At 50.1% G+C, this 15,021-nt stretch overlaps 1 protein-coding gene across 1 annotated transcript in view; it reads left to right on the top strand.

Annotated features, from left to right (window-relative positions):
• The window catches only part of LOC139766190 (neural cell adhesion molecule 2-like), a 67,821-nt gene extending 55,837 nt beyond the window's left edge, over positions 1-11,984 (top strand). The window contains exons 11-15 of the mRNA XM_071694462.1: positions 543-730; positions 1,258-1,599; positions 3,485-3,715; positions 7,554-7,735; positions 9,951-11,984. Of these exons, the coding sequence (XP_071550563.1) occupies positions 543-730; positions 1,258-1,599; positions 3,485-3,715; positions 7,554-7,735; positions 9,951-10,427 (1,420 nt within the window). The 3' untranslated portion in view covers positions 10,428-11,984. The remainder of the gene's footprint in view (positions 1-542; positions 731-1,257; positions 1,600-3,484; positions 3,716-7,553; positions 7,736-9,950) is intronic.
• The last annotated feature ends 3,037 nt before the right edge of the window (positions 11,985-15,021 follow it).

Genomic DNA, 15,021 nt, shown 5'->3' with positions numbered 1-15,021 from the left:
AGCCTGAGTCCTTCAGGTAGGTCCTGCAGCAGGAGCCTGAGTCCTTCAGGTAGGTCCTGCAGCAGAACCCACCCTCCTTCAGGTAGGTCCTGCAGCAGGAGCCTGCCTCCTTCAGGTAGGTCCTGCAGCAGGAGCCTACCTCCTTCAGGTAGGTCCTGCAGCAGGAGCCTGCCTCCTTCAGGTAGGTCCTGCAGCAGGAGCCTACCTCCTTCAGGTAGGTCCTGCAGCAGGAGCCGGTCACTCAGTATCTAAACCTCATCCTACACTTCAGCAGAAGAGAAGGAAAAGCTTCAGCAACATTTAATCTTCTAAAATCAACACTTCATACCGCCAACCATGTAAGCTACCATGATTAACATCAAAGGTTTACCACAATCTACTTTAGCAGCATCAAAGGTTTACCAGAGTCTACTTTATTAGCATCAAAGGTTTACCACAGTCTACCTAACTAAGATTTCAGCTTTTGTATCAACTTTAACCTGAGAAGGACCTTCTCCCCGGGGAGAGTGTTGACTGACTCCCCTCACTGTCTTGCTCCCCAGGTGGGCCTTCAACAGCTCGTCTGAGGTCGTGGACATACCGGCCAGTAAGGTCAGGTCAGTGGGCAAAGGTCGGAGCCAGGTCACGTACACGCCCAGGAGACACCAGGACTACGGTTCCCTGCTGTGCTGGGCGACCAATGACGTCGGGGTCCAGAGGAAACCATGCATCTTCCACGTCATCCACGCCTGTGGGTACACCACTATCTTGCCTCTACCTTCCTGCCCCAGGCCTCCCAAGAATGTATGCTGCTTCAGTGTGACTGGAGAAGGAAAACGTGGGATGGTGTTGCTGTTGTAGTTGTTAAACATAAAAGTTTTTTGGTTTTAGTGTGAGACAGTCAGTAATGATGGCACAAATATGTAGGGAGTTTATCTAAGACCCACGTGTGTGTGTGTGTGTGTGTGTGTGTGTGTGTGTGTGTGTGTGTGTGTGTGTGTGTGTCAGAATGGTTGATCAAGAGACCAGGTATGTCTGCACTTGTCCCCCTTGCTCATAACAGAGTAGGAATCTCCCCCCGGCACTACAGCGTCCACACCTGACACCCAGCAGAGCCACGTCTACCTCATTCTAACTCTGGCTAACACCTGACGACCAGGTTATGAACACATGTCCCTCGCCTCCTGTACAACTCCCCCCCCCCTTCCCCCACCCTTTGTTCCCCCACTACCTAGACCCACCACTAGTGAGCCACTGTCTAACACGTGTGCCCCACAGCTGCGCCCGACCCCGTCAACAACTGCACTGTGGAGAACATCAGCTCGACGGGCGTGGGCGTCCGGTGCCAGGCCGGGTGGGACGGTGGGCTGGGCCAGACTTTCACCCTCTCCGTCACCCACGCCCGCGCCCACACCCGCGCCCGCGACAACAAGAAGGCTTCCCCGCGGGTCCTGGCCAACACCTCGACCTCACCCCGGCCAGAGTTCAGCCTGAGCGGGCTGGAGCCCGGCACGGAGTACGTCCTCACCATCATGGGCGTCAACAAGAAGGGCCAGAGTGAACCCGTCAGGCTGGCCATATTCACCCTCAAGGACGTGGCCGAGAAGCGCACCAGTCCAGGTGAGTCCTGGGCCACAGTGTCCTTACTACGTATCCCCCCTGGTCCTTGCCCCAGCGGCGGTAAGCACCCCCACCCTTCCAGTCCTTACCCCAGCAGCGTTACGTTATGATGACACGCACAGTGTGTATGGCGTTACAATCATATGGTAGTGGAGAGAGGTGCTACCCTGCTGGCGTTACAACACTTGGGTCTGTTGTGTTCCTCTCCGTCCACGAGAGACCATGAGCGCACGACATCCGATCGTGAGTGTTGTTAGCGGTACACAAACTCTCCCCGTCAGTGTACGCTGGTTGGCCGACGGCCGATCACCTCCACCAGTGCTTAACTGACCACCTGACTGCCCACCTCCCGGGTGGAAGGCGTTAATGTAGTCTGGCTCGGCGGTGTAACATCACAAGGGCCACCACCTCCCGCAGACGATGTTAACTTCCACACATCCGGTCTTAACGCGCCCAGTGTTTCCTGACGTATCAACTGAGTAGGTCGAGCAGGCCAGCGCGGTTGTGTTCATCCCAGCCAGGGATGAGGGGAAACTTGAAAGTTTAATTCTGCCCGGATATCGAAGCCAGGCACTCTCGATCGCGAGGCGGACGCGGTATCCATTAAGCCACGGGTCAGCTGTTCTTGTGGGCCATCGTCTCTGCCGACCCACACTACACTGCCCACACAACACGACTGTTGTACACTCACTCCGTCGTGTTCCTCTGTACGTCTCCGCAGATTTCCTCCTGTACGAGATGGACGGACGTGGTCGTGACGGGAAACGCACGAGAGGTCCCTCCGTCTGACGCACGAGAGGTCCCTCCGTCTGACGCACGAGTGGTCCCTCCGTCTGACGCACGAGAGGTCCCTCCGTCTGACACACGGGCGGATCCTCCGTCTGACACACGAGCGGATCCTCCGTCTGACACACGAGCTGATCCTCCGTCTGACACACGAGTGGTCCCTCCGTCTGACGCACGAGAGGTCCCTCCGTCTGACGCACGAGAGGTCCTTCCGTCTGACACACGAGCGGATCCTCCGTCTGACACACGAGCGGATCCTCCGTCTGACACACGAGCGGATCCTGCGTCTGACACACGCTCTTCTCATAACCATGTTCATCACAACGGTGAACTGTTCAGCCATGTCTGGAACGCAGCTGACCCGCGCGCCATTCACTTTCCTGACTCCCTTCCGAACTTTTCCTTTTCATGATTAGTTTAAATGAAATACAAATTACGTGTCTGAACTCAGATATTCTGGTAATTGACAGCTGACGGCCTGAGCGCTCGCTCCTCAAATCCCTCACTGAAATCCCACGTTCCCGTCAGCCTCCCTTCATCTGGCCACTGTTCACTCTGTACATCATGAAGCCTCGGTACAGAAGCAGAAATTATCTGCTGGGAGCGTAACTATACGTGCCAGGTGCCCCCTGGATACGTCTCAAACAAGATGATCTGGTAGTTCGGTTACGTCCTGACGTATGTATATTCATACTGTGAATACGTATGTATGAATAAGGGAATGTATACGATAGCACAATGGTTATGTGTCTCTTCCCACGACTCAAACATACACAAAAATTCTTCAAGATCTTGAAAATCCATATTTCTAGTTCAATGTCACATGTGAGGCTGCCGTACACACTGTCATGCCACTACTGGCCAACGTCCTTGCCTTGACGCTCTCATGCTTCCAGTATGATCATACTTACATGTCACCTGTCATGCTGTCATAATCACTGTCATGCTGTCGTAGCCACTGTCAAGTTGTCATAATCACTGTCATGTTGTTATAGCTAGTGTCATGCACCTTCCTACTTGAGATGTTATACGTATGTCACGTGTCATGCTGTCATAATGCCTGTCATGCTGTCATAGCAAGTGTCATGTCCCTCTCCAGTCGGGAGCGCCCTGGCTGTCACGTCGCTCCTAGCCGTGGTGCTGGGAGTCCTAGCCTCACTGCTGGTCATGGCCACTGTGGTGGTCGTCCTGGTCAGGAGGTCACGTCGTCTCCACCACAACCACCACAAGCCGGAGGTCAAGATGGTCGTCTTCCACCACAAGGGGTCGTCACCAGGGCACCACGACGACGCTGACGACCCCAACCCTGACGTCATCCCCGTCAACGACGGTGAGTGTTGGGCCACACGACCCACAGGGGCCGGGTGGGGTCGTACCTCCGGGTGGGGGTCGTACCTCATGAGTTACAGATGCTTGAGCACAACAGTACGACCCGTCGGCACGATGGTACGACCCTTTAGGGTCAGGTCAAAAGCCAGGCCATCATGCCCAAAGGTCGTACCGTCGTACCCAAGGGTCATACAGTCGTAGCCTTGACTTAACAAAACACAGACTCCACAGGAAAATGATAACTGTCGTCACCAATATAAACTACACAAAACTGCCTTACCTGAGCACCAATATAAACTACACAAAACTGCCTTACCTGAGCACCAATATAAACTACACAAAACTGCCTTACCTGAGCACCAATATAAACTACACAGAAGACCTGTACACTACACCACACTACCAAACATATTCTTGTATATATTCTTATGAACATGTTAAACAGACTTGCCAAGTCCATTTGTTTTTATGTGTGTGTTTTAGCCATTAGGGAAATCACCTGAAAAATGGCTCATTATAATATGCATCCGGTGCCGAGTACTTACACACACACACACACACACACACACACACACACACACACACACACACACCACTACATTTACTCTTTTTGTTCTTGTTCTTTGTTGTGTTATGAGAGTTTTGAGTTATGTTATGAGAGCTATGAGTTGTGGTATGGGGTTCGTGAGTTGTGGTATGAGAGTACCAAGTTCTGGTATACGGATTTTGAGTTGTGATATGCGATGCATGTTGCAGTATGAGAGGTGTAAGTTGTGGTATGAAGGTTGTGGGCTACGGTATGATGGTTGTAAACTGTGATATGAGACTTGTGTGTTGTGGTATGACGGTTGTGTTATGAGGCATGTGAGTTGTGATATGAGAACTGTAAATGGGACGGGGTATAAAGGTTCTATGATATAATATGTGAGCTGTGAGTTGCGGTTTGAAAGTATGAGTTGTGAACCATGTTATGAGTATTATGAGCTATGGGAGTCGTGAGTTGTGTTTTGATGATTGTGAGTTATGGTATAAGAGTCGTGAGTTGTGATCTGATGGTTGTGAGTTATGGTATGGGAGTCCTGAGGTGTGAGTTATGGTATGAGGGTTGGCAGGTGGTGGAGGCAGCTGGTGCTGGCCAGCCCAGCGGTCGACACAGCTGATAGCCTCACGTCCCACTCCAGCTGAGCCTCAAACGGAGGCCACTCGCCTTTTTCACATCCATCTCGCGTGAGGATTTTTTGTACAGTATTATCATTTTGAGGGCGACCTGACGCCTCCCACGGACCTGCTACAGTATCGCCTGGTTAAAGGGCACGTTACAGTAACATGTGACTTAAAAGTGGCTTAGGTATTGTCATGAAGAACACACACACACACACACACATACATGAATAAAGAGAAGCGAGTCAAAGTTTCACAAAAAGTGTGGGAAAATGTGGATTACTTGTGTAAATAAGAGACACTGAACCATCTGACCTTCAGGTGTGCACCAGCCACGTCAGGCAGGTGTTGGTGGGTGCCCGCTGGGCGTGGGTGATGTGCTGGTAGGTTTCCACTCGACGTGGGAGAGATGGATGAGTTATGACCCTCGTGAGTGAGGCAGGAGTTATGAGGGGAAGTTTTCCCTCCACGTCCTCATAAACTTCCACCTCCTCTCTTCCGTCTATAACCTCTCCTGCTCCTCATTATCTCACAGTTGAGCTGCGCCTTCATTATTGTCCCTCACTATGACACCACCAAAGACTAATTGTGTGGTGTGTGTGTGTGTGTGTGTGTGTACGCGCACAGTGCAAAAGGGAGTTGTACAGTGGTTGGGCCCCATCTGAACACCCTCTGGCACTACACATCTCTGTACACGTCTGTATGTTGTCAACACTCACCACATCCTCCGTTCCTCCAGTGTTCTCATACTACATCAACACTTCTCCACCTCTTCATTAACAAGCCTCTCTGTTTACTTCCATGTCATGTTACCTGGTTGTTCTGTTCTTCCATCTGTCCAAACAACTATTCGTTGTTCACGTCATCGATCTGGATTAAAATCGTACAGGTTGTGATCGAGTCGCCCCTCGCTCTTCTCTCTTCCATGATGGACAAATTCAGGTCTTCTAAAGCCTTTCCGTGTAACTCATCTCTCTTAACCCTGGTACCGTATCTGTTGACCTCCTCTGGACCTTCTCTATCAAGTCTCTATGCTTCTGTAGGTGCTTTGACCAAACTTGAGGAACACATTCTACTTCTGGCCAAACCTAGGATGTGAGGAGCTTCCTCAATAAATCGTTATCCACATAAAGTCAAGATGTTATGATATTTGCCAGCCGTTCTCCTTCTCTCGTCCTGTTATCTTCGATTCTTGCGACCTTGTACCTTACAGGCGCTGGCTGGCTCTAGTGCCGCTTATATCTTCCCCCACAGCGCATCGCGAGGCTGCTCTGCCTTCTGACGTCTCGTAGTGAACCATTCCTCCGTCTTCTACAACCTCCCTTACATCTGGGGCTAATGGTTCCCAAGTTCCAATTCCTTGGCTGTAAATTTCACAAAACCTTTTACCTCAATGTCTTGGCTCCCGGCTACTGAGCTCAATCTATGTCACTATAGAAACTGTTGTGTGTGTGTGTGTGTGTGTGTGTGTGTGTGTGTGTGTGTGTGTGTGTGTGTGTGTGTGTGTCTGTGCAGCCCCCCAGCAGGAGGAGCCAGGTCAACAGCCACCCTCTGACCTGACTCCATCTCCAGACCTGGACCGACCCATCTTCCCCTCGTAAAGCAAGATGAACTCGCAAGGTTGGCAGATTAACTTCCGCCTGACTCACTCTTCGTAAACCACAGCAACGTGTAAACCTCACCCACGAACCCTGCATGTACGTGTACACACGTGTGTGTCTGGGGCTGTGTACTCATGAAGGAATACATCAATCACAATACATATATACATCCATTTCACTATATATATATATATATATATATATATATATATATATATATATATATATATATATATATATATATATATATTCAATCGTACATAAGCAAGTATAACATACCTTCTGCAGCCACTACCTCAACACGTCACAATCAACAGTGGTGTTGGTGACTCACTACAACATGTTGTTGGTGAGGTTAAGTTGTTCATTATATGGAGGAAATGCGACAACCTCTCCTCCTCGTCTTGTATTGACGGAGTCGTGTGGTCTCTGGCTTGTATCATCTCCAACAACTTCAGTCGTCTTGCCTTCCTCTGTATAGCTGTTATTCCTATCAACAAAAATGTATTTGTTTCTCTCTTCTTCTCTAACTCCACCATAGATGCCTCTAACACCCCCACACGTCCTAACTCATTCTCATACTCTTCCTCCTCATATTTTCATCCAGTACAAAAACCACTTATTCCTTTGAACATCAGAAACTCGTGTGCAGAATATGACATGCTCCTCCCGGCTGTTGATGGCGTCTCTCTCACCCTCCATCTGTACTGGCTCCTCTCTCTCACTCGTGCATAAAAGAACAAAACTTTTTCTCTCGTAATCTTGGGCACCTGACACAGGTAGAGCCTCGCCCACGCGTGGCTCACCGTTGTAAACCCCCTCCAGCTACACTCCTGTTCCTCCTGACTTGCAAGATCTGTGAGTCTTTCCTTAACTCACATCTCCTTCCTCACCTCGAGCCTCACAACCTCCTCACTGATCATCACCAGAGCTGCCGCTGAGGTCAGATCGTAACCCTTCCTGCACTACAGCTACAGCAGCAGACACAGCACAGCTGACGTCAAGCACAGCAGGACAGCACAGCTGCTGTGGAGATCGTCAACACCGGATCATTAACTTGCTTTCCTCTCCCCTCAGACCACCAGGTACAAGCCTCCAAGCAACACAAGCACACGTCGGCTGGTGAGGTGGGCAGCGAGCGGCAGCACCCATGCCAGCTGGAGCTGTACGGGGGCCAGCTGCAGCACCACCTGTCCAAGGAGTACCTGCAGGCCAGCGAGGGATCCTTGTACATCAACCCAGGCTCACTCCTGCGCCAGGTAAGCCACCCCACCCCGCTCATGCTGCCACCCACACCTCTCTCTCTCTCTCTCTCTCTCTCTCTCTCTCTCTCTCTCTCTCTCTCTCTCTCTCTCTCTCTCTCTCTCTCAGTCTTCGTGTAGGTGTTGCCCGCACACAAGGTATGGGAAGCAGCGGCCCCCTCCCGTGCAGCTGGTCCAAGCCTTAGCAACACACACACACACACACACACACACACACACACACACACACACTACCGGGATAATACCTGTGAGACAGAGGGAGGGAGGGAGGGAGTGAGGGAGGGAAGGTGGCAGGAGACGGGAGGGCGTGGTGGAGGGTGAGGTGGTGATGGCTGAGGAGGCCGGGTCATGAACACGTGAAGCTCGTCATCACGTACTTGCCACAATCACGTGCACACTTTAATCATGCACGCCCTATTATCACGTACGTCTTGTAATGACGTACGTCCTGTAACGACATACGTCCTGTGATGACGTACGTCCTGTAATGACGTACGTCCTGTGATGACGTACGTCCTGTAACGACATACGTCCTGTGATGACGTACGTCCTGTAATGACGTACGTCCTGTAATCAGGTAGGCCCGGCGGAGGGTACAATCAAGCAAGCGGGTGGATGTAGCAGTTAATACAGCAGATGGAAGCCTGAGCCGCCGGTCTAAAACCCCAGCTGGTTACATGCAGCTCTGTACCGCTGTAACATGAATATCGCTTTTACATAAACTGGATCTGCCCAACTGCCCTACTTTGTTCCGGGTTGTACTGACAGTCATTGTTATGGCGGTCTGACCAGCAGGGTACGGTGATGGTACACTGTGCTGACCAGCAGGGTACGGTGACGGTACACTGTGCTGACCAGCAGGGTACAGTGACGGTACACTGTGCTGACCAGCAGGGTACGGTGACGGTACACTGTGCTGACCAGCAGGGTACGGTGACGGTACACTGTGCTTACCAGCAGGGTACGGTGATGGTACACTGTGCTGACCAGCAGGGTACGGTGACGGTACACTGTGCTGACCAGCAGGGTACGGTGACGGTACACTGTGCTGACCAGCAGGGTACGGTGACGGTACACTGTGCTGACCAGCAGGGTACGGTGATGGTACACTGTGCTGACCAGCAGGGTACGGTGACGGTACACTGTGCTGACCAGCAGGGTACGGTGACGGTACACTGTGCTGACCAGCAGGGTACGGTGACGGTACACTGTGCTGACCAGCAGGGTACCTGCAGTTGAGGGAAGGTAATACATGTTTGAAATATTTTTAATATCATTTTATAAGCACAAGATATACACATCCATCATTAACTGACTAAATTGTCTACAACAGCCCGCCAATTAGAGCTTGATTACGTAGCTAATTACTTTTCCCTCATAGTGAAATGATAATCATATTTACAAAAAAACATTTTGATGCCATGAAATGCAAAGGCGAGTTTATTGTGCACTGCGTACCAGATGTTGTTTACTGGTAAACATAAGGAGAAAATGTATTGTTTGCTGGTAAACAGAGAAAGAAAATGTGATGTTTACAGGTGGTCATTAAAAATGAAATTTATTGTTTATGGCTAAACTTAGAGAGAAAATGTATTGATAAAGACCGCTGATGGCTTCCTTACACACACACACACACACACACACACACCACACACCCACACACCCACCACACACACACACACACACACACACACACACACACACACACACACACACACACTCTACCCACACACACCACACACACACACACACACACACACACACACACACACACACACACACACACTACGACTAATTTCCTGACACACAAGGGCGGTTTCCTCCCTACATCTACTACGTCAAGCTATTACTACTTCATAATCTCTCTCTCTCTCTCTCTCTCTCTCTCTCTCTCTCTCTCTCTCTCTCTCTCTCTCTCTCTCTCTCTCTTTCATTACTGGCGGACCTGGCGGCAGCGGTGGTGTCAGGTCAAAGGTCTTTCCATCATGTCCGAGGGTCGTACTGTCACCCTTACTCAAGGGTCGTACCACCGTCGTGCCTGAGTCGTACCGTCGTGCTCGATGGTCGTACTTCATATGCTTAATTGTCCTTCTTTAAAATTATTGCAGAGATTTTCGACATTTCGTGTAAACATAACATTACAGATGATCCATTACGATAGTTACAGAAAACGGTGTATGAGACTCATGCTTTGTTTACGTTTGTCCTCCAGCAGGGCGGTCTGACGTCACGCGAGCAGCAGCAGCAGCAGGAGCCGCCTCCGCTGGCCCTGGTGGACGTTCCACTCGCGGCCTCCACCCCCATGACCTCCACATCCCCGTCCACACTCTTCTCGCACCACAGTCCACACTTCTCCACGCTCTCCATCCCGCACCCGTGCGAGGTGGGCGCCACGCCCCGGGACCTGCCTTCCTTCCTGGCCGCCCCGTCAGTCTACGACCAGCACCACCAGCTCCCGCCCGCCGCCCACCCTCACCCATGCCCGCCGCCCTACCCGACCTACACCCTCAGCCTCGGCAGGAAGGCGGGCGGCCTCCTCACTGGCACCCCAGTCATCACCCAGGGGTCGCCCTTACCCCTGGCCCTTACGCCAGGCAGTGAGCCCTTAGGGCTGCCGCCCCTGCCCAGCCCCTGGGAGGCTGGGAGTGAGAGGAGTGTGAGTCCCACGCACCGGGAGAGCTCCGTGTAGTGGGAGACGAGGCCCAGCCACCAGACCCGCCCCTCCCATGGTGAGACCCAGCCACCAGACCCGCCCCTCCCGTGGTGACGACCCAGCCACCAGACCCGCCCCTCCCACGTTACCTATCAAATCATAAGGTTGGCGGCAAGAGGGTGTGTGTGAGAGATGTCTCAAGGACTCATGCTTCTCACTGTATCATGAGACACATTATGGTGTCTGAGGCAGATTATGATGCATAGTATGAGGCAGCTCATGAAACAGATTATGAGGCAGATTTAGAGAGATTAAGGGAAGGATGAGGCAGGAATGTTCCTACCCTAATGAGGAGGTCATCAGGCAAGCTACAAGACCCGGGTACACAGGTATCCTGCCCGCCTCATTAGCAGGTGTTAGGCCAGGGGGAGCCTCCTGCATGTGTCTCCTGTCTCCATCACTACAGATAATGAATGTAGGATACTACTTCTGTCCTGCAGCAGTTAACCTCACTGTAGACCATCAGGTCTTCTGTTATCTGTCCCTTCCACGTACTGCCCTGCAGCAGTTAACCTCACTGTAGACCATCAGGTCTTCTGTTATCTGTCCCTTCCACGTACTGTCCTGCAGCAGATAACCTCACTGTAGACCATCAGGTCTTCTGTTATCTGTCCCTTCCACGTACTGTCCTGCAGCAGATAACCTCGTCATAGATCATCAGGGGGTCGTGTGTTATCCGTCCTTCGTACATACACATTGGATGGAGAGTACCATGCTAATGATATAATCAAGAAGCAGGTAATTAATACGACAACAGAGTTATCCTATAACTACCTCTTGTAAGGACCAACCTGGACTCCTTAATGGTAATTATCCCCAAAGTAATTGGCCATATGAGATGTTTATAAACCTAAGTGTTTGGCTAATTCCATTAATCATAATTGATTATATAATTATATTTCCTCATATTAACGACTCGTTAAGGAGGAACCATCGTCCCGTAATGCCCCGACTGCCATCAGACTGGCTCATAAGACTTGTAATGATGGTGTTCCCTGGTGGCGTTGGAAGGATGGCAGCTGTTGTTGGCAGGGCTGTGGTACTGGTGGTGGCAGGGGCTATTGGTGGTACTGGTGGTGGCAGGGGCTACTGATGCCAGTAAAGCATCATGGGTGTTGGCAGGGCTGATGGGCTGGTGGCAGTATCGGCTGTTGGTAATGGTGGCAACCTTGCAGGTGTTGGCAAACTTGATACATCTTAAAAACCAGACGTAAACCAGATATAGTCCATGTAAAAGTGTAAATACCGGGATGATGTTTACAAGAACCCGAGGGTCTGATTTACAGACCAGTGTAAATTCCGGCTAGATTAGCCAGATGTGTAAATAACCTTGTAAACAACACAGATCAGCACAATCATTCCCTTTTGTAAATGTGGAAAAAAAAATACGCTCAAAATCTATGTAAGCGCATGTAAATGTAAATGATTTACTTTCATGCACAGATCAAACATAACAAATACGTTGATGCACAATCTCTCTCTCTCTCTCTCTCTCTCTCTCTCTCTCTCTCTCTCTCTCTCTCTCTCTCTCTCTCTCTCCTTCTACTATAACTTTATGAAATATTGTAAAAAATATTCTTGTTGCTTTTCTCCAAAGCATTATATTTTGAGCCTTGTGTTCTAAACAGTACATGATGTGTTAAATACATTGTTAATTTAACATTCTGGTGTTGTTGTCAAGGGAAGTGTATGTGTTAAAAATTCTAACATTCTCAAGTGGCTGTCAGGAGGATGATATGTGTTAAAGACAATGTTAACTTATCATAATGGTGTGACGGCAACAGGATATGTGTGTGTTAAAAGTAATATTAACATTTTGGTGTGACTGTGAGAAGTGAGTGTTATTAACAATTTTAACTTAACGTTTTTTTAAGTAACTTTCTCAGATAACCTACACAAGCCTGCCACCTATACTATCCTAAGAATGATTTAACATAATTTAACATAATTTAACATTAACAAGGAAGTGAGTATTCTTACTCGCTGAACTGCTGTCCTTAACGAACAATTGTTCTGATTCAGCTGCTCTTACTGAACACTGTTCTCACTTACTGAACAGCTGTTCTGACTCACTGAACAGTTGTTCTCACTTATTGACAGCTGTTCTGACTCATTGAACAGCTGTCTTTACTCAGCGAATAGCTGTTCTGACTCAACGTACAGCTGTCCTAACTCAATAACAGCTGTTCTTGCTGAACACCAGTTCTGTCTCATCGTGCAGCTGTTCTAATTATTATGGTAACTCTGCTCATATAACTTAATATTTGCTTCTTTGTATCTGAGATAACAATACAGATATTTATTCTTGTTTATCAAGGAGTTAATGTGTGTGTGTGTGTGTGTGTGTGTGTGTGTGTGTGCGCGCGTGCGTGCGTGCGTGCGTGCGTGCGTGTGTGTGTGTGTGTGTGTGTGTGTTTAGATACAATAATATCTACCTAATGTGACGTGTTTACAGTAAATGTGCTTAAGATGGATCGTATTTTGTAAGCGTCAAGAATTGTGATCAACATAGCGACTGTATACACTATACAGGTCCCATACGGGATCTATACAGGATATATACAGGTTCTGTACCACAGAACTTGGGAGTGCCAGTAAAAGAATCCATTTCTGTGATAACTGTGTAATAGATACGATTCAAAGATAACATTATCTATTTGTATATGTACAGATGTTTATACATAAACTGTGCAGGATTGCTCCTACATTAGATCTGTGGATCTAAAACATTTTGACATTAACTGTACATTTGAAGGGTTTCTTTCTAATGGCTTTGATTAACGAAAAACCAGAATTTGTAATTTTTGGATTCAACTGGTTTTAACATTAATACAAGTGTGTGTGTTACATTATCTTCATTACCTTCACTCATTATGTCGTATTTGTTAAATTACTTTTCCAAAAAAGTATTGTAAATGTGTAAAGAAGAGAGAGAGAGAAAAAGAGAGATGGTTAGAGCTCTCTCTCTCTCTCTCTCTTTCTCTCTCTCTCTCACTCTCTTCTCTCTCTCTCTCCGAAAGTGAGTTCCTTCTAAAGGGAATATTTATATCAAATGTCTCCGTGTGTTTCAGACATCATGAGGAGGTCCTCATGTTCTGATGAGGCAGGTGTGTTGAGTGAGCGTGTCGCTGTTCACGGTGTCTTAGTTGTAAACCCGGGGGGGGGGGGGGGGGGGGGGGGGGGTTAGTAGGAGGGGGGAGTGAGGGAGGGGGGGGGGCTCCTACCAGAGCCTTGCTCCCTGGGGCCCCAAGTTGGTCGGTGGTGTGTGGGTCGGGGCGCTGCCAGCACACGGCCACACCTCGGCCCACCCCGGCTCACTGTGTTAGCTTTTCTACCATCTCGGTGTTGCTCCGGCGTTCAGCAGGAGAATAAATAATTTGTACCCAAATGTTTCTTTCATTATCACCCTACCTGCTGACGTGAGGAGGGTACCTGCTGACGTGAGGAGGGTACCTGCTGACGTGAGGAGGGTACCTGCTGACGTGAGGGGGGTACCTGCTGACGTGAGGAGGGTACCTGCTGACGTGAGGAGGGTACCTGCTGACGTGAGGAGGGTACCTGCTGACGTGTGGGGGTACCTGCTGACGTGAGGGGGGTACCTGCTGACGTGTGGGGGGTACCTGCTGACGTGTGGGGGGTACCTGCTGACGTGAGGAGGGTACCTGCTGACGTGTGGGGGGTACCTGCTGACGTGAGGAGGGTAACTGCTGACGTGTGGGGGGTACCTGCTGACGTGTGGGGGTACCTGCTGACGTGAGGAGGGTACCTGCTGACGTGTGGGGGGTACCTGCTGACGTGTGGGGGGTACCTGCTGACGTGAGGAGGGTACCTGCTGACGTGTGGGGGGTACCTGCTGACGTGTGGGGGTACCTGCTGACGTGAGGGGGGTACCTGCTGACGTGTGGGGGGTACCTGCTGACGTGTGGGGGTACCTGCTGACGTGTGGAGGGTACCTGCTGACGTGACGGGGGTACCTGCTGACGTGTGGGGGTACCTGCTGACGTGACGGGGGTACCTGCTGACGTGTGGGGGGTACCTGCTGACGTGTGGAGGGTACCTGCTGACGTGAGGGGGGTACCTGCTGACGTGTGGGGGTACCTGCTGACGTGTGGAGGGTACCTGCTGACGTGAGGGGGGTACCTGCTGACGTGAGGGGGGTACCTGCTGACGTGAGGGGGGTTACCGGCTGACGTGAGGGGGGTACCTACTGACGTGTGGGGGGTACCTGCTGACGTGAGGGGGGTACCTGCTGACGTGAGGGGATACCTACTGACGTGAGGGGGGTACCTGCTGACGTGAGGGGGTACCTGCTGACACGCAGGCACCTGCTGATACAGCTGACACATGGCCCCTTCTGACAAACATGATCTGCTGCTGACACAAATGTCAATAAACAAAGAAAATAACAGTGAAGCCACCAGTCAGGATCAATACTCAAAGAAAATGACAGTTGGGCCACAAATAAGGCACAATAACCACAGAAAACGACTGTTTGCCATAGTAACCACAGAAAACGAAAGGCGGGCCTCAAATAAAGCACAGTAACTACAGAAAATGAAATGAAGGCCAC

This window comes from Panulirus ornatus, chromosome 57 (genome assembly GCF_036320965.1).
Source record: "Panulirus ornatus isolate Po-2019 chromosome 57, ASM3632096v1, whole genome shotgun sequence".
NCBI classification, from domain to species: domain Eukaryota; kingdom Metazoa; phylum Arthropoda; class Malacostraca; order Decapoda; family Palinuridae; genus Panulirus; species Panulirus ornatus.
This window is presented reverse-complemented; position numbering and strand designations above follow the sequence as displayed.